This window comes from Etheostoma cragini, chromosome 11, assembly GCF_013103735.1.
Source record: "Etheostoma cragini isolate CJK2018 chromosome 11, CSU_Ecrag_1.0, whole genome shotgun sequence".
Classification (NCBI taxonomy): domain Eukaryota; kingdom Metazoa; phylum Chordata; class Actinopteri; order Perciformes; family Percidae; genus Etheostoma; species Etheostoma cragini.
In genome coordinates, this window is record NC_048417.1 from 11,549,415 (window position 1) to 11,576,267 (window position 26,853).

Below are 26,853 nucleotides of genomic sequence, written 5' to 3' on the forward strand. Positions count from 1 at the left end.
ATATATATATATATATATATATATATATATATATATATCTCAGGTGCAGCTTGAAATTCCACTGGATGTCCCTCCTTTCGGCCTTATATGCGTTACCTTCTGTTTTCTTTGTGTTGGAATTTTAAACTCCAGTTGATTTATAAGGACTATGGTTAACTGCTCCTTAGATCTCTGCGGGGAGACAGCTAGCTAAACAATCCGTTGAATCTGAGTTTTCTGTTGCACTTAGCACCGCCCAAGACAACTTTGATTGGTTTAAAGAAATGTCAATAAACCAGAGCATGTTTTTCTCCCATCCCGGAATGCTGTGTGGACTAGTCAGACCTTCCTCCGCAGCACAGCTGTGGTGGAGTGACAAACTATGCATTGTCCTACTTTCCTGAAAGAACTGAGCTGGAAACTTAATGCACTGGTTATGTTTTGTGTGAGCAACAGATTCATTCAATACAAAGAAAACATACCTTGTGTAAATTAACAGTGTAAGGTGCAGGATCCCAGGCCACCAGAGTTACATTCTTGTAGATTGAGCTTGTGTTGAAGCGATGCTTAGGGTTGGCCAAAATCTGTAGAGGGAAATATGTATTGTCGTCAAATTAAGCAAAACAGTGTATTAACAATTATTTTAACCACACAGAATCAACATCCAAGCCCAAATCTTCTACAATAATAGTTCAACATTTTGAAAATGACATGCTTCTTTGACATTGAGCTTAGAATCAACATCAAACACATTGAATTTAGTTTGATAAATCTGTACAAAAAGTGTAAAAAGTCTGCTAAAAATTTGCTTTGAAAGGTGCCCATAAATAAACACATGGTATTTCACGTACGTGATTATGTATTAAACTCTTTCTTGGGCCGGCACAATAACTTCTACAGTCTCTTGTCACCATTGCAAAGTTGCTAGGCAAACAGCGATGACTCAGAGATATAACATTTTAAATATCAAGCTTTAGAGCTGCTGGTACACATACTTTGTTACCTTTGTACAGAGCCAGGCTAGCGGTTTCCGCCTTATTCCAGAGCTGAGAAGAACTGTAGAGTCGGGTGATAAATATTCCCAGGTTTGTCGGAGGTTAAAGGTGCCTTTATTTTTATTTTTAAGCACTTACATACATAGAAACGAAATATGTCGGCTGCGTTAAACCCATCTTATTTTGCAAAGTGTATGACAACCGCCCGAGGTCCAGTTCTCTTTACAGAGGGTACTGACGGGAGTATTTACCTAACATTCATATTTTTGATGGTGAGATAAACCGGAGCACTCAAGGGAATAACTATGTTTATTTGCTGTGTTGCAACAGTGCTAACCACTGAGCCACTACAAGCAACACATTTTACATGACACAGCATTTTACACAAATGGGAGCATCGTTGTCATAAATCAACTTTTGCCACTCCAGGTTTTACATGTGTTTCAGCAACAAAGCTCCAAAGGTATCAGTAGTAATTTATTAGTATGCATCATGCATGCCAGATCCTTGCTCACCTGTGAGTTGATGATGCGGATGGTGGTTTTGTTGCCCACGTCTCTCTCATATCCCGCTGTGGGTGCAGCGTTGAATCGTAAAACTGCATCATGAGTATCTAAAAGAAAAACCACAGACCACATCACTTTAAGCAGGTAATTAACTGAACTCGAGGTATACGTATTACAGTGTAAATACACCGGAACATGCAAAAACTAAATATGTACTCAGTATGGTACCAAAATTCATTTTACCCCTCCAATTACTTTGCTGAGGTTTTTTTCCTTTACAAAAAAAAACTCTAGAATGGTTCTTTAATATCTGGCAATATGAGTTGAATGGTGAATGATGAATGCAACCTAGGACAAACAGAGAAAAAAATACAGCAATTTTAAATCTGGTTTCATATCAGCAAAGCAGAACATCAAAGGTTTTTAATGTAGTCACAAGTGTATTTAGAATTGCTGCTTAGTCTTTTATGTTGAAGGGGTACTTCAAAAAGAAAAACTACAATAAATGGCAACAATTGGTTGCATTTGAATGACTTTCAACAGTAGTTTGATCAATGTTTTTTGTAGTCAGACAGATAATCACATACGTCATTATAGAGACAACACACTGCTGACTGCAGTGATGTAAAGACTAATTACATTGATTGGTAACAAAAATGTCTGTTAGGCTCACAGACATAACCAAAGCACTCTCTAATGTTTAACTCCTTTAACTGCTGAGCCACCGCTAATAAAGAAAACATTAGTTTCATCTTTAACTTCTTAAAAGATGCCTGAAAATACATGCTTTTTTGTCTAAACGTCATACCAAAACAAAAGTGATACAGCTCTCATATACTTTGGCCCCCCGGGATGTGCCTGTGATCATTGGTAAGCGAACACTCAGTTTTCTGTTACCAGTGTCAGTGTGATTCAAGGCCTTACTGACACAGAAATACAGAGGTTAGAATGGAGGTTTTCTATTTCAGTCCAAGTCAAGAATCTGTAAAATGATTTTAAAACACTACTGTAAACACACCAGATGAGATACAGACAACACCAAAACCGTAGCCCCATGTCTCAGCTTACTACAGAAAATAATCCAGAAGCCAAAAGACTCAAAAATGTTATATGAATTTATTTTTACAGATATGTCTGTGCATTTTTCTTATTTCCTTTTGAAAAGTGCCAAGAAAAAAGCCCAAAAAGTGCAAAATACAAAACTTCTCAAATACAAAAAAACACTCACATACACTTGAAGTAAATATATAGAATTATACTATGTCCCGATTTTTGTTTTTTTTGTTCATTCTTCACAGTTCACTCACCAACATGGAATCAATTCATTTATTAAGGTTATATTTCTATTTTTCCATATTTAGAGAGATGGAGGATGATACACAGAAAAAGGCTGCGGGTCGGATTCGCAGTTGGTGACATGTTACATTCCTCTCATCAGATGATCAATGGATTTTACAGTTTGAGATAGATTCAGTCTATCAGGCTCTTTGGGACCAGTTAGAGGCATCATGTTGCTTTGTAAACTAAAATATAGATATGTTGATTGTTAGACCTCTTGTACAGCTGACACAACTTAATATAACTTATCCTTTGTAGCTGCAGTTATGATTTATTTTCTTTAAGTACGGTGTCTTTTTATGTCCAAAATTGTGAATGCCAACATCCATGCCTGACAAATAATATCAGAAGTAAGCAAACAATGCCATCAGCAGGCTGCTGGATGTGCGGCAGTAAATTAAATGTTTTTGAGCCAAACAATTATAATGCACTATTCTGGTATCAATAATGGCTCCAGTTATTGATTACTTTACCATGTTTCCTCTGTGCTGGAAACCTAACTGAGATGACTGCTAACTTTTTTCTTTCTTTTTTTAAAGGGTATGAAATGGCTTTATTTCAATTACATTACTAACCTGTTCAGCCATTGTATGCCTGAGAACCCAGCAGGCATATGCTGGCTGTTCTGAAGATGTAAAATAAAAGTTGTAAAAGTGGTAACATAAAAAGATTGAAAAATACTGTACATTAACTAAGTTCCTGCTTAAAAAGTATATCTTCTGTTGATTTATTATAAAATAACAGAAAAGCAATATAGGAGAATACATTTGGTTAAAGTTGAATGCCACTTGATGGGATTACTTTGTTTGTAGGAAAAAAAAAACAATCCCAGTGAAAGTCAGTCATATCTATGTGTTGCAACTAAACCCTTTATATCCCAGTGTCCCCAGGTCAGAGCTGCTAGGACTTCTACCCAAGTGTCTTTGTTTAATTCTACCACTGGTGGGCACCCAATCAGAAATTTGGTAAATCACAATTGCAGAGACTACACAAATCTGTCATATTTACTTCCAGAGCCAATTTCGCACAAAACCCCCAACATTAACAAAGACGGGTATGCTGATGTTTCACCAGTACAGACTGAAGAATCCGAATAGTATATTTACCAAAAACTATGATCTAAAAATGTAAATTAAGTCAAAACTTTGAAGTGTCAAAAGCCAAGAAGTGTCAGTAAACGCTATATATTTCACAAGGAGAAAATTAGTTGCAGGGCAATTAATTGCTTATGTAACATGTTCCAGTTATTTTCTCCATCCTACATTGTACTGCGGATGCAGTTCTTCGTGTTCACCACATGATGGCAGCCATACACCACATGCATGACACTGAACTGAACCAAAACTTCCTGCAGAACTCTGTGCTGCAGCCTATGAGAGACACACAATAATCTAAATGTCAGCCAACCTGCAAGTGGCACAGAAAAAGAGTACAATGGTCACATTCATCATTTGACTATTTGTCACAATTCACAGCTGCATAATGTAGGTTAATGTCGGTTTTGATGCAGTGCAGCCTTCTGAGAAGGACAGAAGGGTGTGGAATCAATGCAGTTCGATTTCCTGTTGATGCGGAGCCTGAGAATTAATGTAACCAAGTCCAGCTTTTCCAACACGGTTTAATAATTAATCAGCTCTATAAAATTTTCTAATTTGTCGTCATGAAGTCCCCGTCAAAGCAAAATCTCTTTTCTTAGAACTTAATACCATGATGATGACACACAAAACCAATACCCTTAAGTTGTATGGATCTGCACTCAGAGAATAAATGGTCATGAATTTAAATTTTTTATTTGACAACTTTCCTATATTCTTATATTGACTTTCTGATGGCGCATGTTAGGCTTAGAGTGTTTTTTTTTTTAACATGGTATGCCTGATCAAAATAAAGAAAACAATGATGAAAGTGTGGGACTGAAAAGACACATTCACTTTCTTTCGTTATGAGCATGTGCATTGGGTTCACATTATTGGACAGAAACCCAAAACAAATGGGAAAAGAATGAGGATGAGAATGAGGATACGTTAACAGAGATTTAGCAGCACTTGCCGAGTTTAAGTCCAAGACCTGGTGCTAAACACTGCCTCTCTTTTCTTTGCTTCTAAAAATAAGGAATACCACGCAGTCAAATATTCTTCTTCCCCCAGCACTAAAAACAATAAGCAGATATACCAAAAACACCTTAATATTCAATAATCCAAACCTCACTTGGAGGTTTACTGAATGGAACTTTAGTCTGTGAATCACTTACAGCTTTATAAATAAATCTGACCTTATAATGCTTGGATTTCTTTAGCAAAAAAAGAACTTTTCCTGCAGTGAGTGGAGGCATCAGTGTCGAAAGGCTGTAGCGGTTATGTTTACACTGACACAGCATCACAAGTTAATCCTACTGTTACCACAGGGTCAAGTGCAGTTGTAGGTTTGTAACACTTGTCTGCATTGGAATTTCAGTGATAATTGTTTGCCGTTTTTCTCTCTTACTGGGACAGTGTTAACTGGGGCTTGTGTCTGTAGAACGATGTTACGATATCGACATATTATTGAAATATAGAAACATATGCTTATTCATAAAGCCGATTCTCTTAGAATTAAAGACCATGCTTGCTTTGAGACGCTGATTTCAAAAGGAAATGCAAGGAAGCTATATGTGATGTGAAGAAGCCTGATCGGTTACCAGAGGGGGTTCAGCTTTTTTCTAGTGAGCCATCTGTCATTGAGTTCACACTCTCCCCACTTACCAAATAGCTGCCAAAGTCTGTAAACCAAGAGCACACACATTCAAACCTAACAACATACACTCTCCTAGGCACACACTCAAGCCTGCTCACAATCAGCTTGACAAGTTAATTAGCAAATGCTGTGCATTTGGATATTGGATATTTGTTGAACTTTACAATGCAGCATTAGTGGGCCACTGTGCCTTACAGATCCAGCTAAATCAGTTAGTTTACTCACTAGTATGGTAGACCACTAGGTGATTTATTAAGTTGGACATGTGCTGTAGTTGTTGACAAGCCACAGTAAACATTTTAACATGGACTTCGTAATCTTGTTACACCCGTACTAGTCTTGCATTGCCAGACCTTCCTCCACAGCGCAGCAGGATGGGAGAAAAAGGTGCTCTGGTTTATTGGCATTTAATCACAATCGTCATGGCATGCGCTGATCACTGGGAAAAGTCTCGGTGCTGCTTCAAAGTATCCTCGGGAAGGAACTTGTTTTGGTGGAACATGTGTATGTTCAAAAGTTGTTTTAGTCGTGCAACAGAAAACTCAGATTGGACAGATAGTTTGGCTGTCTGTGCTTTACCCTGCAGAGGTCTGAGGAGTAGTTAACCACAGTCTTCATAAATCCACTGGAGTTCAAAATTCCAACACAAACAAAAAAAATCTGGCTAAAAAGAGTGAAATCCGTCGCAAAATAGGACGGCAACAGAGCAATCCCGGAAGTGGAACATCGTTGATATAGACTACACCAGTACTATTCCGATAAAACTATACTGCAGCTATGCTTTGTATTGTTTTAGGATGTAAAGCTGATGAAAGTTTATACTTTTTACAGAAGTTTAAAAAAAGAAGTACTTTAGAGTGAAAAGTTACAACGCGACAACCGTGTTTTTTTTTGTTTGTTTTTTGTTTTTAAACGGATTAAATATCTTGTGTTAATTTGGCATGTTTGTTGTTAGTGTAAACTAACACCCACACTTAATAATATTAAGGCTTTCCTGTCACAAATACAAATATTTGAGAATTTGATCACCGTCCAATAATGCCAATTATTTTTATATTAGAAAAAAGAAAAATTGAGAATCTAAATTAAGTACTTCAAGTGACCTTAGTCAAGTTTTCAGTCAAGTTTAGTGCAAAGTTGAACCAAACCAAGTCTACCCGTTCCTTCTTACAGAGTTGATTTGTTTTCCTTTGCATCTCATTTGCTTCTCATCTATTTTCCATCTCTAGAGTGGACCTGTTTATTATGGGGTGTAATGCAAATTGCAGCCTCTGAAGTAAAGCAGATCTTTGCCAAAAGTCTACTGACAGAGTATAAATAAAATCCTTGTCTTTCAGCTTATGTCTCTGGTTAAAGTTTGTCATACCTTGTCTTTTCTTTTGTTAATTGTCAGGCTGGGTATGATTACCTTTTCTTTATCATTATTAAGTTTTGCCACTGATATAGAAATTATTTTTACAAATATAGAAATTAATGAGAATTCATTAAATAAAATTGATAACATCCTGAGGGACCTAAGAACAAAACAAGAATAAATAGAATTTAAAAAGGGAGGGCGTAATAGGCAAATGCTTCAACTTTTTCACACAGTATTGATCATAAACGAGTTAAGATAACACTGCATCATGAATTCTCATTTCCTATTTCAGAACTGTCCAGAATGTTCATACTGTTCATATTGTAATATAATAAAATAATACTATTTATCCCAGTATCCTTGCACTATGCTCCATATTTAAATATTTTTTTATTGAACTCTTCATTCACTCATGCCTCTATATTGTTCTGTTTAGAGTATGTATATATTAGTGTGTATATTTTAGTTTTGGTTGTTTTTTTATGTGTAAGCACAGTGTGAGTAACGATGCTCCAAAGAAAAATTCCTCATATGTGTCCTCATACCTGGCAAATGACGCGGATTCTGATGAAATAATGTGACACTATGTTCTTGCTGTTCTTTTACCATTTATGTTGTTATGCAAGTGATGTTGTGTATTTATGGGATTGAAATAAACTAAAACAACTATTTTTTTCCATACCTCCCTTTCAAGAATGCTTTTTCTCCAAAAACCTTTTTTCATTTAACAAAAGAAGCCCTGTGGCTCTTAATCAGAATCTTTTTTTCTCTCAACTCACCGATCTCTTTACCCAGTCCTGAGCGCAGGATGGCACCCGCTGATGTGACCACTGCGCAGGTCTTGAAGCTACTCTGGTCTCCCCGCCTGTGCAGTCGCTTTAGGGGAAGAGACGGCACAAGACGAGCCCAACCAAGTGAAGAGAAGGGCTGCTCTGACCCGTCCACTGTCCTGAGCTGGGCCTGGGATTTCATTTGACACAGCAGCTCCTTAGCATTCTGGGCAGGACTGCGATGCCCCTCGTAAAAAACATGGTGTTTGTTGGCACTAACGTAGTCCTTCATGGCACGCTGCAGCCGAGGACTCAGCATGCCGGCGGACACACGACCCCGCCACAACCTCTGCACTACAGAGGCAGACTTGGAGAAGTAATATTCATCCAGATCAGAGGAGTCACCACCAAGCCTCCTCCCTCCTGTAACCCTTATTCTGTTTTCTAGTTCTTCATCTTCATTGTCCCTCTCATCTTCTTCTTCCCCCCCACCGTGGTCGTGTGTGGTGCTGAAGTGGTTCTGGTACTCTGTCTGGAAAGTTCTCTCACGACTCTGGACTGAAGGGTCAGAGTGAGAACCTACATTTTCTGTACCAAAGGAGGACCAGGCAGCCAGGCTCTGTGGGTCCAGGTAGTCCTGGTGGTTGTTCTCCTGGCTACCATAAATGGCGTAGGGAGCACTGTTGGGGCTGTGGCTCACCTCCAGGCTGAGCTCTGGGGTTGTGGAGCTGGCAAAAGGCTCCGGATCTGGCTTATCTCCAGGGTAGGTGGTTGTTGTTAAGGTGGAAACCACCTCAGGTCGCGAGCCCAGGTTGGCACGTTGTTGATGGGAGGCCTGTATGGAAGCTAGGCGACGGCTGTCAGGGTGCTGGGAGAGTAAAGAGCCAACAGAGGTCAGGGGTTCATTCACACGAGCATCCAGAAAGTAAGAGAGGAGGGCTAGGAAGAGGAGAACCCAGGCCAGCATTCCCACCAGAACTAGCCTCCGCCACTGCCTCATCCTGGACTTCATTACCTCTCCCTCACATACACGCCTGTTCAGCTGGCCCACCAACAACAAAGGCCCACGGCCAGGACTTAGACCAGAGGTCAGCTGGAGGGCCTGTAAAAGACAAATGCTCAAAATGAAAGTGCTCAGGGGGGAAAGGAAAAACAGGGACTAGTGAAGCAAAAGTTTGAGACACTCACCTCAACTGGTACTTCTATTGCTTCATGACCATGTGTCCTCCAGGATATAACAGAACCCTGAGAAGAAGAAGGGTACAAATTAGTGAAGTCAAGAGTCCACATGCATACATGAGACTGTGTGCTTGAGTCATACCACAGGAAAACACCTCCTGTAGGGCAGAAGTTGGCTGCTTTCCACTCTTAACAAAAAAAGAAGATATTTCATTTCTGACCACTAGAATCAAATTTCCAGCTTCCTTCATTAAATCCTTAGCACAACAGGAACTCACTCACTCAGACAACAAAGATTCCACAAAATATAAATCACTTAAATAACCCCCTTTTTTTCCCTTTCACAAACAAACATACTCCAGGGTTTCACCCAAGGTAATTTTCAAGTGTGAAGATCAGTGCAAACTTTAACGTGATGCAGACTTTGTTTTGTAAAATGTGTTACCAAATGGTGATTATTTTTGAACAGATGTGAATTATCTAAATAAAAAGATTAACATTTTCTCTGTAGTCTGTTTTTTTATTTTGCTTTATTTTTTAGCTGTCCCCATAATATCTACCACTATTCCAGTGCTCCAATGAAATTTACTAAGAGTATGACACTAATTCAAACATCCAGTCTCTTCAATATTTCACATGTGCATCAACATAATACATTAGCTTATTTCATTGCTGTCCAAAAACCACTCAGCTCGACTTACTCTATTACTCTGGTGTTCACATTTGGTTCAATGATGGCTTACAACTGAAATACATAGCAATGAAGGTGAATAAATGAAGCATTAAATTGCCTCACATCAGAGGAACTACAATCCTCTCAACCACATGTAATTATGAGTTTTGGTCTCTTAATGTGGGAGCATTTCTATCTCACTAGAGAGAGAAAGAGTGGCTGGGTAAAGCATGAGAATAAAAACTCCTGAGAGTCAAGCCTCCTCTAGTTCTAATTACAGCTTCCTGTCTCTAAAGCTGTTGAGTCCTGCAGAGTGCAGAAGAAGAGATCTCAGGAGCCCCTGTGGTCCCCCACTCCCCCCGCCCCCATACACCCAGACATTCAAGCCTCCCACGACCACACAGGAGGCCAAAGCTTAGCCATATACCCTGGTCAAACAATGGGGAGCAATTGGGCCCGAGGGAGAAGAGACGGTGTGGGAGAAAGAAAATAACGGCAAATAAACTAACGCAATTACCAAAGGCACATCTGCACAAACACACAAAAATCGGACTATTTTCCAAATAAATTGCAGATCTGCCTAAGGCTTTGAAGCCATTGACAGGTGGGGTAGGGGTCAGGCATCCCAATCCCCTGTGTAGCAGTTTCAACATGTCTACTAGGCTAGGGCCAAATGGTACTCAGTTAAAAATATCCCATTTAACATCTGGAAATAACAACAGAAGGCCAGAAGGAGTGACGCGTAAAAACAAAAGAAAACAAGCAAGAAAACCCACAGCTGCCCAATGACAAGTTGTCAACTAACAAATGGCATCTACATGCACCAATGCTCAACATAAGCCTACTGAGGAAGTGTGTGTGTGTGTTTATGTGTGTGCAGCTAGTTTTCCTCACCTGGCAGCGATCAGGATGTGTGCTTCAGTAACTGCGGTGAAACAACATAAATGTGTGGCACAGATGGAGAGGCGGGGGTGGAGGACAGAGCTAGTTTTGTAAGAATTACACAAAGACACAGTACAAAATGGGAAACATGGAAACGAGCCACTGCCAGGCAGCAAAGGACGACTAAATGACTTAGTGGGAGTTAGCAGGGAAGTGGGATGAACAAAACGTGCCTGATGAAATATAAAGCTTAGACATCGTAGAGAGCAAAACCAAGGTCTAATATAGATATATCATAGACAAAGAAAGAGGAGTCCTTTGTAATGAGGGAAAAGGATATTGGTTAAATATTTACAGGCTATTTGCGCTCAGGAGGATAATTATATGGTTTATGACCTGCATGAAAAAAAAAACTGTATAATGAAATACATTCAAGAGCACTACAAACTACATCCTCTAAAATGACAAAGTTGAATCAACACCTTTTAAAACAGTTTCAACAAAAACTGATCATGATTACATTATTTCGCGGGCAGTGGTGGACCTAAAGGTTAAAGAAGCGAACTTGTGACCGGGTTGTCGCCGGTTCAATCCCCTAAACAATAGGTTTAAAAATCTGGGTGGGGAAAGTGAAAGAGCAAAGAGAGCAGCGCTTGTCTCTCCTCTCTCCCTCATTACTATCACTGAAGTGCCCTTGAGCAAGGCCCTTAACCCCAACTGCTCCAGTGGAGCTAAGACTGGACATCAGACTGTGGCTGTTGGACAACTTCCAGGTATGAATATGTGAATGTGACAGGTCGTTGTTGCAAATGACAATTTGTTCTCAATTGACCTACCTAGATAAATAAAAAGGTCAACAACAAAAAAAAATCACCATAAAAACAACTTTAACAATATTGAAGTGAAATAACCGTTTCATCAAGTGATCTTTATCATTACACTTCACTGCTTGTAGGTGGAAACTTTTTTCCATTATCCATTTTAGGTATTCTTGAACACATTTGATCATAACCATACAAATTAACTCTGTGTCTGTCTGGTGAGTCAGCATATAAGAACAGCGGGTCCATGTAAAATTATTTTTTTAAATCTATTGCTTGAAAACAGTTTTAATTTTGTCACCAAAAAATATGACGAAAAATGTATACGATGTTACAGCAAAAACAAGTTCAATATATTACATAAAAAAACCCTTTGAGAATTAAAACTAAAACAAAATGTATTCCATTTTTCATCAACAAATAAAAAATATGATGTAATACTGTAGGAATGACGGGGAATTAACTAATCACTAACTAATGCAGTCTTGTTCAACGACCTATCAACATAATACAATCCTTCGTCCTTCAGAACTATCTTTTGTAGAAGAGTTGATTTAGCTGCTTGAAAAGTTCATAAGCAGTTTGAAAACAGCTGGAACAACATACATGAAAACATACAGGCCATTTTAAGATTGAGGAAAGAAATGTCACTACGTTAACCAACGTTTCAGCTTCTCTTCTTGAACTAAACTTAGACAATAAATTGTTGCCTATTTTAGTGAACAAGTGAGTTAATCCAGTTTCTGAAGGATTTGTGAACAGAACAGGTAGCTGTGATAAAGCTCAGAGAGCAGGAAGGACGTAGAAATTAGTTCTGTCAAACTGTCAGAGTTTGGAAATGATGACTAGATTTGAGAGTCAGTCTGTTGTGAGTGACATGAACACTGTGTCTTACAAATGCTTAGGAGACAAACATTCAATGCCTGAATAAAATAAAATTGGACTAAATTTTGACTGATGAAAACTAACAAAAACAACATTATTGTCCACTATTGTTTGGCAACAGACTGCCAAAAATGAACACTGCTCAAAATAAAAAACATAGTTGATAATATGACTGCATCACTATTAAAAGGTAGCCAAGTGCTGCTAAAACCACAACAGAACCACAAGAGTAAAATATAGAGACTATATAGATAGGTTTCTTTATGTAACCACATTCCTTGAGTCCCAGCATGCCCTGCTGCTGCCTGCTGTAATATCATCTACAGTCCAGTCATTGCTAGAGGTGACTGACAGGCCTTGAGGGAATACAGCCACACTGAAAATTGTTCAGTACATTACCAGCGTGGAGATGTCAGGTTATGAACGCTCTAATCACAGCCAACTTGAAGAAAAAAAAAAAAATCTTGAATAAATGAACAGTTTCTGTAGGAAGCAGAGGTTCTGACTGTGACATGGGAAATTAAGGGTCGCAACAGAAATACAATGGCCATGATTTGAGGTTGGCTTCCGGGAACATTCTCAATGTCTGTATTTAAGCACAGAAATATGTTAATTCACAATGAGTGGGTAGATTCTGATTAGTGTAATCAAAATTAATCAGGTGAGTTTAACACATCAAATTACAAAGAGACAACAAAGGAGGTAGTGGATGACTGTTCAGTTCTGCAAGAGAACATGCTGTCCTCTATTTTGCAGACTGCACGGCAATAGGATGCAAGTGTGCATGTTCTCTCAAATAAAAACAATAACCAAAGGACTTGTATCTAATGAAATATTGAACCCAGAGTGAAGTTGTTCTCCACCTAAAAATAAAGCCGTTTTACTTTCATATTCACCTCACAGCAGATCAATGGGATACATATTAATACATCACTGTGTGGTTAAATAAAAAGACAACAGGATAAGGTCCGCTAAGCATTTGTGGACAGACAGATAGAAGTATGAACTGTATGGTCGAGAGATATTTTAGATTTCTGAATTCATTTGCAAACTTGTCCAGGCCAAGTCTCCCAGGATTATGTGAATAGAACATAAAAAAAATACAATATGTGCTTCATGTATTAAAAGTGAGAAAACCAGGTTTTCCATTAAGGTATTACATAAGGGAGACACATTTAGAAACCAGCTGGATGTGTGAACCTTTATAACTGGGGCGCAGTTATTTACGAATTTGAGCTTTAGTGGAGCAGCAATGCGCTGCATTGGTCAATCAAATCAATGCCGGCACACATTCCTGGTGAAATACTTGAGGCTGTATTTCTACTGTGTACTTCATGATCATGTGACACATGCACATAACAGTTTAGTTAATTTTCCAAACACTGTGTTTCCAAGAACTGCTTTTACATAGTAAAAGCTAGGGGTGTGGGGGGGGGGGGGGGGGGGAATCAATACAGCATAGTATTACAATATTTTCCGTGGCAATACTGTATTGATACACAGACGCCAAGTATTGATCTTTAATTATTTAAATTGCACATGAGAATTGAACTTTTTCGGTAGTAGAAAAATCGAATCAATGGCTTTTTCAGTCCACCCAATGACGCTGTTTGTGTTCTGGTGAGGTCAGCGGGGTGACTGTTAGCATGCAGGAGGATGTAGATAAAATAAACCTCAAAGAAAGAAATCAGAAATGTACTGTCTGTGTTTAAATCAAGTGTTTGGAACTTTTTAACAAGGAGGGGACAACTGAGATGGATATGAGACATGGGATTTGCAAGGAGTGTCGTATGCAAATATAATACTCAGGGAATACCACCAACATGAGGGCTCTTCTCACACGCCACCATCGGGAGTTAGCGTTAGCCGAGGACGGTAAAGCTAATGCTAAACAAGCTCTGCCAAAAAACCAACCAACACTGGACACACTTAGCTTGACAAAGCTGCCTCCAAATTCAGAGCGGGCGAAGAAAATAACTCGAGCCATCGCCTACTTCATGTGCAAAGACCTGCGTCCATAAAACGTTTAGGGATTTGTCACTTGCTAAAAACACTGGAACCAAGGTACGTAACTCCATCGCGCCGCTTTTTCACGGATACAGCCGTACCCAAGCTCTACAGAGAAGTTAAGCTTAAAGTTCAGGAAAGTTTAAAAACAGCAGAACGTGTTGCATTGACTTGTGACGCATGGACGTCACGGGCAGTAGATTCCTATGTGATTAAAACGCACCTTCTGCAAAATGCCGCACAAGAACGGAGGATTGCAGACTAAAACCTGGTGGTTGCTTCCAATATGGCCGTTGCAGTTCAATTAGCGGGCCACCTCCACGTCAAGTGTTTTGCGCACACAAAATGTTTTTGAACTTTTGTTAGTACTAAGGTTGGCAGCAAACCGTAGCGCATTTTGTTTACTTAATGAGTACATGTTGCATTTTATTTAATTTTAACATTTTATTTTAATGTAGGGCTACATGTTTTATTTTAAATTTAAAAGTTATTGCCTTTCTAATTCCCTAGGGGCTGAAGGGCTGAAGTTGCATTGTAAAAATATACCTGTAGTAGCACAGCAGTGCATACCTGTTGGTATTACAGTCTAGTCCACCTTAATTAAATGCAAACAGTTCAGTTTGCCAGGTGTATACAACATTTATAACATATTCATGAAAGTGTTGGTTAGTCAGTCAGCTTGACAGTCAAATTTTACAGCAATAAAATTCATGTGACGCAACACTCGTGGTGCCTCTGGTGATTCCCACCCCTAAAGCAAACAGCTTAGCTGCTATACTTCCGTTTCAAGGAGGCAACGTGATACAGTTAGGAGGATGCTACAACCGCAGGCTTTTCACCCCACCTACGACTGTAGCCATGTGGAGCAAGTATAAACACACATTGTACGAGCACACTGAACTCTTAACTTCACCTGTCTTAACATGTTGCCTAAACCTAATTGTGTTTTAGTTGCCTGAACCAAAGCATAAAGAAGCAAAGATACAATGAAGACATTCTGTCTAATCACGCTGTTAGTTTAAAATGGAGGTCAGTACTCTCTTCTTAATGGCACACAGTTTAAAAACTGTCATCTGGGTTGCAAAGTTCATGCTCCACTCTTGATATTTTAAAAATTCCACTTTAAAAATGAGCAAATTTTTTGCTGAACAGAGTTTAAATTATCATTCAAACAGGAAGCATGTATAGCTGTTGTATGCACAGAAGAAATCAGAATTTAATCCAAAGTCAAAAACGTCAAGGTGTAAACTTGTGAAACAGCTAAGAAGTGTTTAATCTCACCATTTCAACTGCTATGTACTGTATGTATGCAACTGAGATCACACTTGTGTAAATTAACCATGTGATCAACGCCTTTCTTACAAGTTTAAATTTGACTTACAGCAAGTCAAAATTATATATGCCTCAAGACTTTTGGGCTGCATTCGAGAAAAAAAAAAAAAAAAAAAGAAAAGAAAAAAATGCCACATGCTCTTTAATCCATCCTAGAAATGATTCTTCACAAATGGAAGTCCAGTAACAAAACTGTCATTAACAGAGAGGCACTTAAAAAAAATAAAATAAAAAATAAGGTGTTGACCTTGTACTAAGGCATAATATTTCATTGTAACACACACACTCATGTCAAGCAGAGATGACATTTTTTAAAGTTGCAGATGAGACAAGAAAAATTAGACACTGGAAACATAGCAAAGGTGGACTGAAACAGGGACAACTGAAGTGAGAAAATTGAGTTACAAAGAAAGCATAGGCATATGCAAAGACTAAATGAACCGAGCTACTCTCTCCTCATTTAATGAAACCCCAGCTACAGGCCCACCCTGCTATAGCCTCAGGGGGCAATGAGGTCATTACCAAGTAGGACATCAGACTTTACCCAGTGTAATTAAACTGCCAGTGTCCAAGCTCTCTGAAGGGTCCGCTGCACTTCATCACATCTTGAAACCCAAAAGTGCAGCTGTTAAGAATAGCCTGTAGACTGAATGGCTGGGCTTCCAAAGTATATATACATGAGCAAAGACAGGATGATGTCGAAGCTAAAGCGCCATCTTGTTGTGCGCTTTAATAGAAGATTTAATACTTTTTAAGAGAAAAACTCAAATTTCAAGGATTAAACTCACCCTATATATCCTGCCAAACTATAATCCTGCTGCTGCTCCAGCACGATGACATAATGAGGCTTCCCTCTTCCTTTAATGCTACTTCCACCGCACACCTTCTTTCCTTCCCCCACACCTGCCTTTTTCTGTGACCTACATTTAATTGTGGTGCTGTGCATGCAGATGTAAGTGCAGACAGCACTCCACTGACTATGTTTGCATCTATGTGTGTTTGCTCTAAAGTCAGACATTTTTGCCACGCAAAGAACCTAATTAATATTGCATTCCATGCTGCATATCAGTCCACATTAGGAAATTTGCATCGCTACTGTACAGTGGTTCTGCCTGCCAGTCTTGGAAATGCCATGGTAACGTGACTGCCAGCAGTAGATCAACCAGCTCTTCACCACTGGCACCTAGCATGTGAAACAGAAAACACACTGCAGCCGATAAAGCTCCTTCCAGCAATCCAGCCAACCTCCATCCTGCCTGCCAATCACATACATTAGAGCATGCAATCGCATGGCATCACGCACGCATGGAGAAGCACAGCTTAGTACAGAGCAGCTTTGAAACCAAAAGTATAGCACAAATTTAATTTATCCAGAAATACAGTGAAGCAAAGGTTACATTTCAGCTCCTTTTCCTCATAAGTAAAGAGGCTAAAAGGTGGCACAGAGCAGGTCACTTTAAAAAAAGAAGAAGCCAGATCTGTCTAGTTTTGCCTGACAACAAATCATCGTGCAGGGACTTGAATGTAATGCAGGAGACCAGCGTGAGTGTTACTCCCCACCAGTATAATAGCACCGCTTTCAAGAAAGAATGAAAAAACAATTAGTTATTCCTTGTTGCTATAACTCACTCACTCCTCACTATAACAAGGAAATTATGACATAGATAGTCAGTTAATTACTAAATCATCAAACTGAGCTTTAACAAGCCACACAGATGCACACATCTGTCTGCATGTTCAAACTTTCCACACAAAAAGAATAAACTAAATTTGAGCTTAAACAAGAGACAAAAATTATAACTCAAATGATCCTTAATTTTCTGAAGCAAACATACCAAATAGTCCGTGGTTGCAATTTGTCAAAATGTGCATATTTTCTATTTCTCATTGTCTTTCATGACGCTTAACTAAATATCTTTGCGGTTTTGCGTCAGACAAAAACAAGTTGTTTGAATATGCAAACTTGGGCTTAAAGAACTCACTATATGACATTTTAAAGACCAAACAGTTACTCAATTAATTAAGAAAAGACTCAGCAGATTAATAATCATGCAAATACAAAAGTTGTAGCCCTAAAGTGAACCGCAGCTTCCCAACACCACTGACTGTTCTGAAAATGGCTCAGCCAATACTGACTTTAGCATGGCTAATTCAACCTACATCAGTATTTTCCAAAAACTGTCACCATAGTGTACGGAGCAGAACCTTTTGCAGGTCAAAAAAAACTTGTCAATGCTCTCTGAAACTGGTGACACAGTTTCTTTCTTTGTTTTTTTATTTTCTTTTTTTTTCTTTTTTTCCTTTATTAGACAGAGACAGTGGATAGACATGTGAAAGGTGGAGAGAGAGAGAGATGGGGATGACACGCAGCAAAGGGACGCAGGCTGGATTCGAACCCGGGCAGCTGCAGGACTCAGCCAACATGGGGCGAGCGCACTTACTGAGTGAGCTATAGGCCGCCCTGGGACACCATTTCTAACACCACCGGCATTCTTTTAATGTGAACACCATAGCAGCTGGACATTTCTATCATGGCTTGCGTGAAACCGGAAGAAAACAAACATCCGTGGTTAACAAGGAAGGGTCTTACTGAAGAGAAGACGAGTTTCGTGAACTTGTGTCAGTAAGGTCCGGTGCCAGATTTTGTCAGACAAATTCAGGGAACAGAAAGAGAATCGGTTGTTTATGAATTACAAACCGGCTACGTGGCTGCCGTGTGATCTACATTATGTCCCGCCTCCTGCCGGCTCTACGCCTCGCCTTAACCAAACGAAATATTCCCAGTAAGTGACAACGCATATAGACATGGACAATCTGCTGTTTTGTGCTACATGTCAGAAAAGACAACAAGGGACAATGACCGGACCTGATTCGTTAGGCAACTGGAGTTCCTATGAGAAAACAACTTTACAGCGTCTAATGTTAATGCAACTTGAAGTTTGCTCCTTAAACCAAGTATTTCTTTAGTTATGTGTATCTTATGTTAAACAGTGTTGTATACCCTTGAAACTGCCACAACAGGCTGCACTGTCTCCACGGAAAGGAGAAAATATGCTTTATATGCTTCCCTCTATGTGGTACATACACACAAAAACAGGAATGCATCAAATCAGTCGTGATTTTTTGAAATGATCAAAAGAAAAAGAAGACATCTTTTATCCTGGTTCTCTCTTGGTGCTAGCAGAATCATGAGGGATGGCTTCATGCTGTTGTAATAACAGGTCCAGCAAGGTCAGTGAAGAAAGTACTAACTCCATTAAAGACTGATCCCGCTGAGGCAGATTTGCTCTGTCCTGTCCCCTGCTATCCTCTTTCAACCACAGCACAGTTTGTATCAGCAGCGCAAAACTGTCTATTTTTGCCAAGATCTACTGAGACACTCATTAATCTTAGTCTAAAGAAGTGACTATACCCAATAATGGCCAAAAGGTGCGAGGAGGAAGTCCTTCACATACCCTTCCATCTTATGTAGTAATCTCACAATGGATCCACAATGTGGAGAAACAACAAGGTCTACATGCTGTTTCTATGTGCACACAATAAGCCTTCAGTCTGAACACACACACACACACACACACACACACACACACACACACACACACACACACACACACACACACACACACACACACACACACACACACACACACACACACACACACACACACACACACACACACACACACACACACACACACACACACACACACACACACACACACACACACACACACACACACACACACACACCTTTCTATCAGAGCACCATGTTAAGTGTTGCAATTATCAGAGCAGAGGACGTGTTTCATTTAAAAATCAATACTGGACAAGAGAAAGTCATCAGCCACCAGACATTTACTGGCTATTCAATGTCTAAACAGGAGGCAGACTTAAAAGTTTAAATCTAACAGCGCTGCACTCAAAGCACCTCACAGAGTAACCTCCACTTTAAAAAAAACCAAACAAAAGTCATCTGACAAAACACAAGGACGGGAAGAGTTGAATCATACTGACCTAAACACATCCTATTCTGATAAATCACACAGGGCAGTGGTTGTTGATGACAGGCTTTAACGCTGCACAGAGCCTTCTCCAATACAGCCTGCCAACTGCAAGGTCTAATGAAGGAAATGCTGCTCTACACGTTACATTATGGCCCATAAATACAGCTGGGAGCACCAACACCCCCAGCAGGCGGGCATTTAATGTGAGAAAGTAGAGAAAGTCCACTTAAAGCTGTTTAAGTCTGTTCCCCTTCTTGTGGAGGCTGAGATGTCATCATGCTTGTACTGTCAGATTGTATGACTAGTCACCCTCTAACACAGTGACCCTCACTCCATTTGTGTTAGAATTAGGAATAGATCAGAGTTTAAACATCAGAGTTTAAATTGTCTGCTTATCCACGTTTGGGAAATGCGGCTTAGGAAAGTGCTATTACCCCAAGGGCTAAAACCAACAAAACTTCTCTGGTCCTGACACAATTTAAGAACAGATCTTACAGGTTAACACATATGCTAATGCTTCAATGACAAAAAAAACAAAAACAGATGCGGTCAGGATTTGTTCATATAAGGGCCTTACACACTGGCTTTTACATTTGTGGAGAAAATTGTGTTTGAGTGCCCAGAGAACAAGCCCACTAATCTGCGGCTCCAGTTTAACCTCTCTTTAATCTAGCCTGAACTCTGGACACTTACTTCTAAACACAGACTGAGATTACAGCCTATCACAGATTTATAGAGTAACTGTGAAAGCTACGCCATAATAAGCTGCTCAAACCTTCCCGTGTGCTGAAGACTCATCATAAGGAGTACAGGCCCATACATAAAACACACAGAAATGAGTGTCTAAACAACTCCTCTCAGGAAGTTTACAATCTTGTGAAGACATTTAATAACCCTGGACGTCCATATGTTTCCCATGGAGAGTCCTGTGCTCCGAGCGCTCACACACTCAGCCAGGAGTGAGGGGCACAGCTGGTCTTGATGACTCCAGCGCTCTTGCCTTTGAAGGCTAAGCTCAGATAACTGCAACTCTGGTCGGTTAGCGCACATCTGAAATTACACCTTCACCTTCCCAGAGTGCCCTGCCCATGCAATCATTCCAGTCCTCTGTACGGTCTCCACATATACAGCCTGGAACAGATCAAAATGAAACTCTAGCTTCGGCAGAGAGTTAAAAAAAAAATAGAAAATTTGGAGCGTAACTAAAAAGAAGCTCCAGTGTTGACCTAAAGGTTTGGCCTTGCCATTTCATGACCACGTATAAGAAACTAAGCATAGAATTTTGATATACAGTAAGATGAGGAAATTATCTTTATTTTTTTGAATGGCTCAAAAGGGACAAATGTCTCCCAGTAGTTGCTACTTACCAAAAACAGAGCTGTAAGAGAGTTGCTGCTGAGGAAATAGTTCCTCAAAATATAATGAGATCATTAAGATGCAAGGGTTGTTTTATTTCTATCATTATTCTATCAACAGACATCAAATAGCCTGGCATTTTAATTTTGGCGGACTGTGGAGTAGGTAAGACTGTTTTTAATGGCAGGCTAGTAGATACTGTTGACTTGCACTAGCACCAGCAAACTCTGCAACTGGAAGGACTGGATGAAAAGTGTTGAAAACCGTCTCCACTGATGAACAGAAAAAACACACTGGCTAACTTGGAAATAAGGTCTAATGCTCAAAATGAACCACCCCTGTAATACTTCCACTGGGATTTATGTACAACTCTATCTTCCGCGCAAATTGTCCCCCCTCTCAGACTCCCTCTGGTGTGATGCTAACCAGAGCAGTCACTCTTTGACTAAGTAGTTACCTCTGTTACTAGGTCATCCCTGATAATAATTATGCATTCCATCAATTGGTGTTTTTAGAAAGGCAGCACTTTCTCATTGCTTTTTGTGGCTTAAAAAACAAAGAAAATAATAAAATAAAAAATAAATCTACGTAGTTTTTGATTTAATTGATGTGGTGGTTTACAATGAAGATTCACACCGTTTTCGTAGAGTTATTGTACACCGACCATTGCTTTAATTTATTCTTGTTTATGTCTTCTCAGCTGGCTGCAGCTGTATGTTCAAATTCACCGCTGTTCCACAATAAATCTGAAAGGTTATCCGGGAATGGACGAATTGAGAATTACCATTACCATACACTATCTCATCTCAGTTTGGGCTGTGGGGAATACAGTCCTTTCTTTTGTACATTATGTGTAATTTATGTGCATAGTAATTTCTTTGGAAAAAATGGGTGTTGCCTCATATCTCTGGCCATTTTTGTCTGGTCAGTATAGCCAGACAATATAATTTAATGTTCACATGGATATTCCTGTCAATTTAACGTCAAAATAAATTAAGGAAGCTTGAAGATATCAACCTGCCGAGTAGGGCTGCAACTAACAATTATTCTCCTTCTTGATTATTTTCTCAATTAATTGATTAGTTGTTTGCTCTATAAAACAGTCAAAATTATTTATTTATTTTTAATTCTCAAAGCCCAAGAAGTCAACCTCAAATGTTTTGTTTTGTCCACAACTCAAAAGATATTCAGTTTACTGTCAGAGAGGAATGAAGAAAATATAAAATGTCTACATCTAAGAAGCTAATTTTTACTTACAAAATTATTCAAACCAATAATCGATTTTAAAAACAGTTGCTCTACAGCTCTACAGCTGAGTAAAATGCCAGTAACTCTATAGTGGAGCAAGTCTTAGATTTTGTTCAGAATTGATGTGGTGTAAAAACATGACAAAATATAGTCTTTGTGGAAAATGGCTGCATGTCTGGCGTGTAGTGGTTCGCCATTGTAGGATAAAAGTGGAATATTGTTGGTGCACACAAAGAAAGCTGCTCCCTACAGTACACACCTGCACTCTGTCAGCACACACAGAAGGAGGCCACCCCGAGACAATACATATCCAGCTGCATAGACAAGGAGGTGCGAGCCAGTGTGTAGTGGTAATTACAGAAAAAGCAATAATACAGATGTTCTGAGACTCACAACTCTTTCACACACTGGTGGTGGGTATGTGCATTTATCAGGTAGCCATTGACACATAAATAATGCATCGTAAGAGTGGGTAGCAACATCTATAGTTCACTTACTATGAAAGAAAATGTCCTGACAAAAAAAAAACAATAAATAATTCAGCTTTAGTTTTATATAATGTGTCCTATCAGTCGTACTCTGGTGGTTAAAAACTACATTTTGTCCTCGTCGCAACCTCTCAAATGCTTTGAAAAACACAGTGCACAAAATCAATCAGCAGCTGCACACACAAACAACACTTTTCTAACGAAATGGCACTGTCTTCCACGTGCAGTTTTTGCTGCACATAAGAAACTACAAAAGGACAGACTGGTGCCTTCTGTTCCGTTCATCTACAGCGAAGTCCATGTGTGTGTCTTTTTTTGCATAATTGTTTAAGTTTACTTTTCACCTCCTCCGCCGCTGCTGCTGCTCTTGACATTGATATTGGGCCTCGACAGCATAGAGTGACCAAGCTTTTCTGTTGCTGATATCAGACAACTCACAACACAAACCCCCCACACACAAATAGAAAACACTTAATTGCCCTTGACACTTGTATGTTTTCCTCTGCGTTTTAAATGATTTCACTGCCCTCAATCATATGATGTAAAGGTGATTAGGGAAGAGGGGACACTGTTGTGTTTCCTTTAAAACACTTAGTGCAAAAGCTGAGATGTTATCTGGTTAGTCACTAATAAAACTGCTCCAAATAAAAGCCTGCTTCAGATGAAAAGCAATGCAGTTGCGGATATGAAAGTGAACTGATGTAAGATAAACAATTTTCAACAATGCTTCTAAAATTAACTTTTTGAGCCAAAAGAGCAGGTTATTTACATCGTGACAAAGGAGTTGCACAGAGACATGCATACCCAAGTTTCCTCTTCAAATATCCATGTAATATGGAATCAGTGGGTTGAGAAGGACACATTTTGGTACCATCATGCCTTTCAGATAGCTTTGCCTGGAGCTGTTTTCTTGGCCTGGGTTTCCTGTTTTGAATGGAGTCTCGACTGTTTAGCAAAAACGGAGTGCCAAGGGAACAATAAATCTCTGCATCTTCTCAAGTTGAAGAACAGCATGCAGGCCTGCCTTCACTGTGAGCTGCGAATGGTCTCTTCAGTGTGGAGAACCCCGATTTTGTTGAATAGGACACAAAGGCACCATGCAGATGAGCGTGATTACCTGACACACATTGAACTCTGCAAAATGTGACAAAATGTTATGCTCGTAATGTTTATTAAACCAATTACTAGTGTGGACCTGAGCCACGAGGAGACTATATGAGATGTTGTTTAATGAGCCTCCTGTTGTGATCCCCGTGATTCGGGTAAAGTAGCCCAGACAAAGGATTTTCTCCTAGCCAACATGTTTCATCCGCAGGTTTGTTCTAATACTAAATATCCATCCGTTTTAAGCAAACATCATGCATGCACATCCTCCCACATGCACATCCTGCGTTCCCTGCACAATGCGCACTGAAGCTAATCTGTATGGAAATGTTACAGAAAGCGAACAAAGCCTCACCTAAACACTGTATCGGTCCCCGCAGGATGCTGGTACTGGTGCTTCTGTCCGGTGGTCCATTTTGCTCCTGTTCGCCTTGTTGCACAGCAAGCATGCGGCTCGTTTTGGCTCGCCTCTGCTCGCCGTATACAGAGGAGATATCCACTACTACGCTGAGCGGAGCGGCGATGTCTGTCACTCTGTTGCTGGCCTTTTTCTGGCATCCACATCCACTGAGTTTGAGGGGCGGAGTCAGCTCGGGCCGATTTCGTGGCTTGTTGGCCCAAAGGAAAGGAAAGGGAGGAAGGGAGCGAGTAAAGGGATATTGATATTTAATTTGACACCTTTCCTAAGAGCAGGCAGTAAAGGGAAAGAGGAAGGTAAGTATATTATCAAACAAATTGACATCCCAGCAGGTCATTTTGGGAAAACACAAATACTGAAAAAAAAAAAGAAAAAAAAAGAAATCGTGAAGCACATAACCCCTCCATAAAACAAATGTGTTGCTTTTACATTTCGTTTTTAGTAGCCTACGTTTACAAAGCCAGGATAGCGGTTTTTATTCTTTACACTAAGGTAATAGGCTGCTAGCTGGAGCCTTACATTTACCAAACAAATAAGAGAAGGGTTTCGATCTTCTGAACCGCCAATACATGATCCGCGGTAAAACCACCGACTGTATAACGGTCTACACTCTGCGCCGGCCGTTCCATTGTTTTCCTATAGGTAGAATGGTTCAGCCCAACTTGGCACTGCGCTACCATTGGCGTGGCGCACCGCTCGGAACTGCCGCCGTGCGTTGCGCTCAAAATTCCAATAATTTCAACTTTGACCTCGATGTCGCTATGCTTTAAGGCGCAACCAATTTCAGAACAATTCCTGCTCTGCGCTTTTCCTCTTAGCCCTAAGCCTTACCTTGTGGTTTTTTTCTGTGGATCGTGTGTAGACGGCATCACTCTGTGCAAAAAAACGAATAAGCAAATTTCCCAAAATGTAACGAAAGAAAGAAGTCAAGTTAACCTTTATCTATTTATTCAGTGCTTTGATTCCCAATCCTTTTGGCTTGTGACCTTACAACAACAAAGGAGCTTATTTGCGATTCCTTGTCACAGATTGCATATCAAGGAATTGTGATCAATATGTGGCAAAACTATCCATTGGGCTTTTTTAACGAGAGAAAAAAGCTATATTTAGAGAAACAAAATTAAACCCACAATAAACATATTTGAGGAGCACAACTTAGTTTTTTTTCTCTCGCATTAATCCTGTTACAGTTGGGGCGGGGAATTTGTATGCTGTGGTGAAGGAGGATGTGCTTCCAGGGGGAGATCTTTTTGGATGAAAAGAGGCGTTTTTATGGGCCCCGTGAGCGGAAGATGGGTCTCCTGGCGTTCCTGCTTGTTGGAGTTTGGGTAAACGGCCTGCTGGCCTTTCAGATGGGCTTCATGAGAAATGTTTTCAGAGAAGGCTTTGTCCTTGGTGGGGTCTTCGTCATTGGACGAGGACAGCAGGGAGTTCAAGGCGAGGAGAATGCAGCAATTTGAATCAATACAAATTTACTCCAAACAAAAAGAGTCTTACCAAAAGGTAAGTAAAATACAGAAACACGGCAGCAAGGAAACACAAGGGAGACCTGACCCAAGGGAATGCTACAATGATCTGGCAGCAGATAAGGGGAACACCAAGACTAAATACAGAGGGTAACAAGAAGCAGGTGACACAAGGACTGGGAAACAGGTGAACGACAGCAGACAATCACAAGGGTGGGAAAACTAAGGCAGAATGTACAAGACGGCACAGAAAACAAGACTATCACAGTAAAAGAGGAAACAGAACATATACAACAAGACACTCACAAAAGACCACAAGACAAAGAAAGAAACTATAACAAGAAAGCGAACATGTAGCAAGACATGAAACAAAATAGGATGAAACACAACATATAAAAAAACTAGACTAAAAATAACACAGTGGGTTGAGCGTTTTTTAATTTTGGTTTAGTTACTTATGAAACTGAAACCTTTGTCACCACACAGTAACAGAGTCTCAGAGGACGTTAAGTGTCTGGCAGGGTGATACAAGGACAGAATGTTTTTTTTGAAACTATATGGTCCTTTATAAACAAATATCGAGATCTTACTTTCTACTCTGACAGGAAGCTACAGATGGGAGGGAAGAAGATTGGTAATATGGTTCCTTTGGTCTTGTTAAAAGCTTTGCTGCAACGTTTTCAGCCAACTGGCTGGAGCCTTTACAGTACTTACAAGGGGGATAATTAAACTGATTTAGATGAAAAGATAATTTCACGGTGTTCTACAACTGATTAGCATGGAATAGTATTTTTTTAAAGATGATTTTTGGGGCTTTTCCCTTTATTTGATAGTGACAGTGGATGGACAGGAAACGGGGAGAGAAAGAGAGGGGATGACACGCAGCAAATTGCCGCCCTGGAAAATAGGTTTTTACATCAATGCTCAGTGGTGGGCTGTCAGGGCCTTCTTTGCTGGGCCTGTTAAAATATATATATATTTTTCATAATTAAATTAATGTGTGACTCATAGCGGCCATAGCTAGTTCACTCCTGGTTCACTCACAACCCGCTAAAAGCGACTACTGTTGTTGCTTTTCTAGACGCACAGCTGTTTACCAAGTTCAAGCAGACATTTCCCGAAACAGAGGTGGGGAGCCTGGATGAGCGCTATGGCGCACAGTTTGACCTGGGCAGACTCAGAGCTGAGCTCAAAGTGATGTACAGCATGACAAACTTTCAGAGAAAGAGTCCAAGTGACCTACTGACATTTCTGAGGAGCAGGGGTCTTGCAGTCAGCATGTCACAGCTTTATGCCCTCACATGCTTGAGCG

At 39.9% G+C, this 26,853-nt stretch overlaps 1 protein-coding gene across 1 annotated transcript in view; it reads right to left on the reverse strand.

Annotated features, from left to right (window-relative positions):
- The window catches only part of st6gal2a (ST6 beta-galactosamide alpha-2,6-sialyltranferase 2a), a 36,436-nt gene extending 12,170 nt beyond the window's left edge, over positions 1-24,266 (reverse strand). Inside the window, exons 1-5 of the mRNA XM_034886305.1 lie at positions 24,013-24,266; positions 8,867-8,923; positions 7,688-8,780; positions 1,490-1,587; positions 462-563 (exon numbers count right to left, since the gene is read on the reverse strand). Of these exons, the coding sequence (XP_034742196.1) occupies positions 462-563; positions 1,490-1,587; positions 7,688-8,690 (1,203 nt within the window). The 5' untranslated portion in view covers positions 8,691-8,780; positions 8,867-8,923; positions 24,013-24,266. The remainder of the gene's footprint in view (positions 1-461; positions 564-1,489; positions 1,588-7,687; positions 8,781-8,866; positions 8,924-24,012) is intronic.
- Between the last annotated feature and the right edge of the window lie 2,587 nt (positions 24,267-26,853).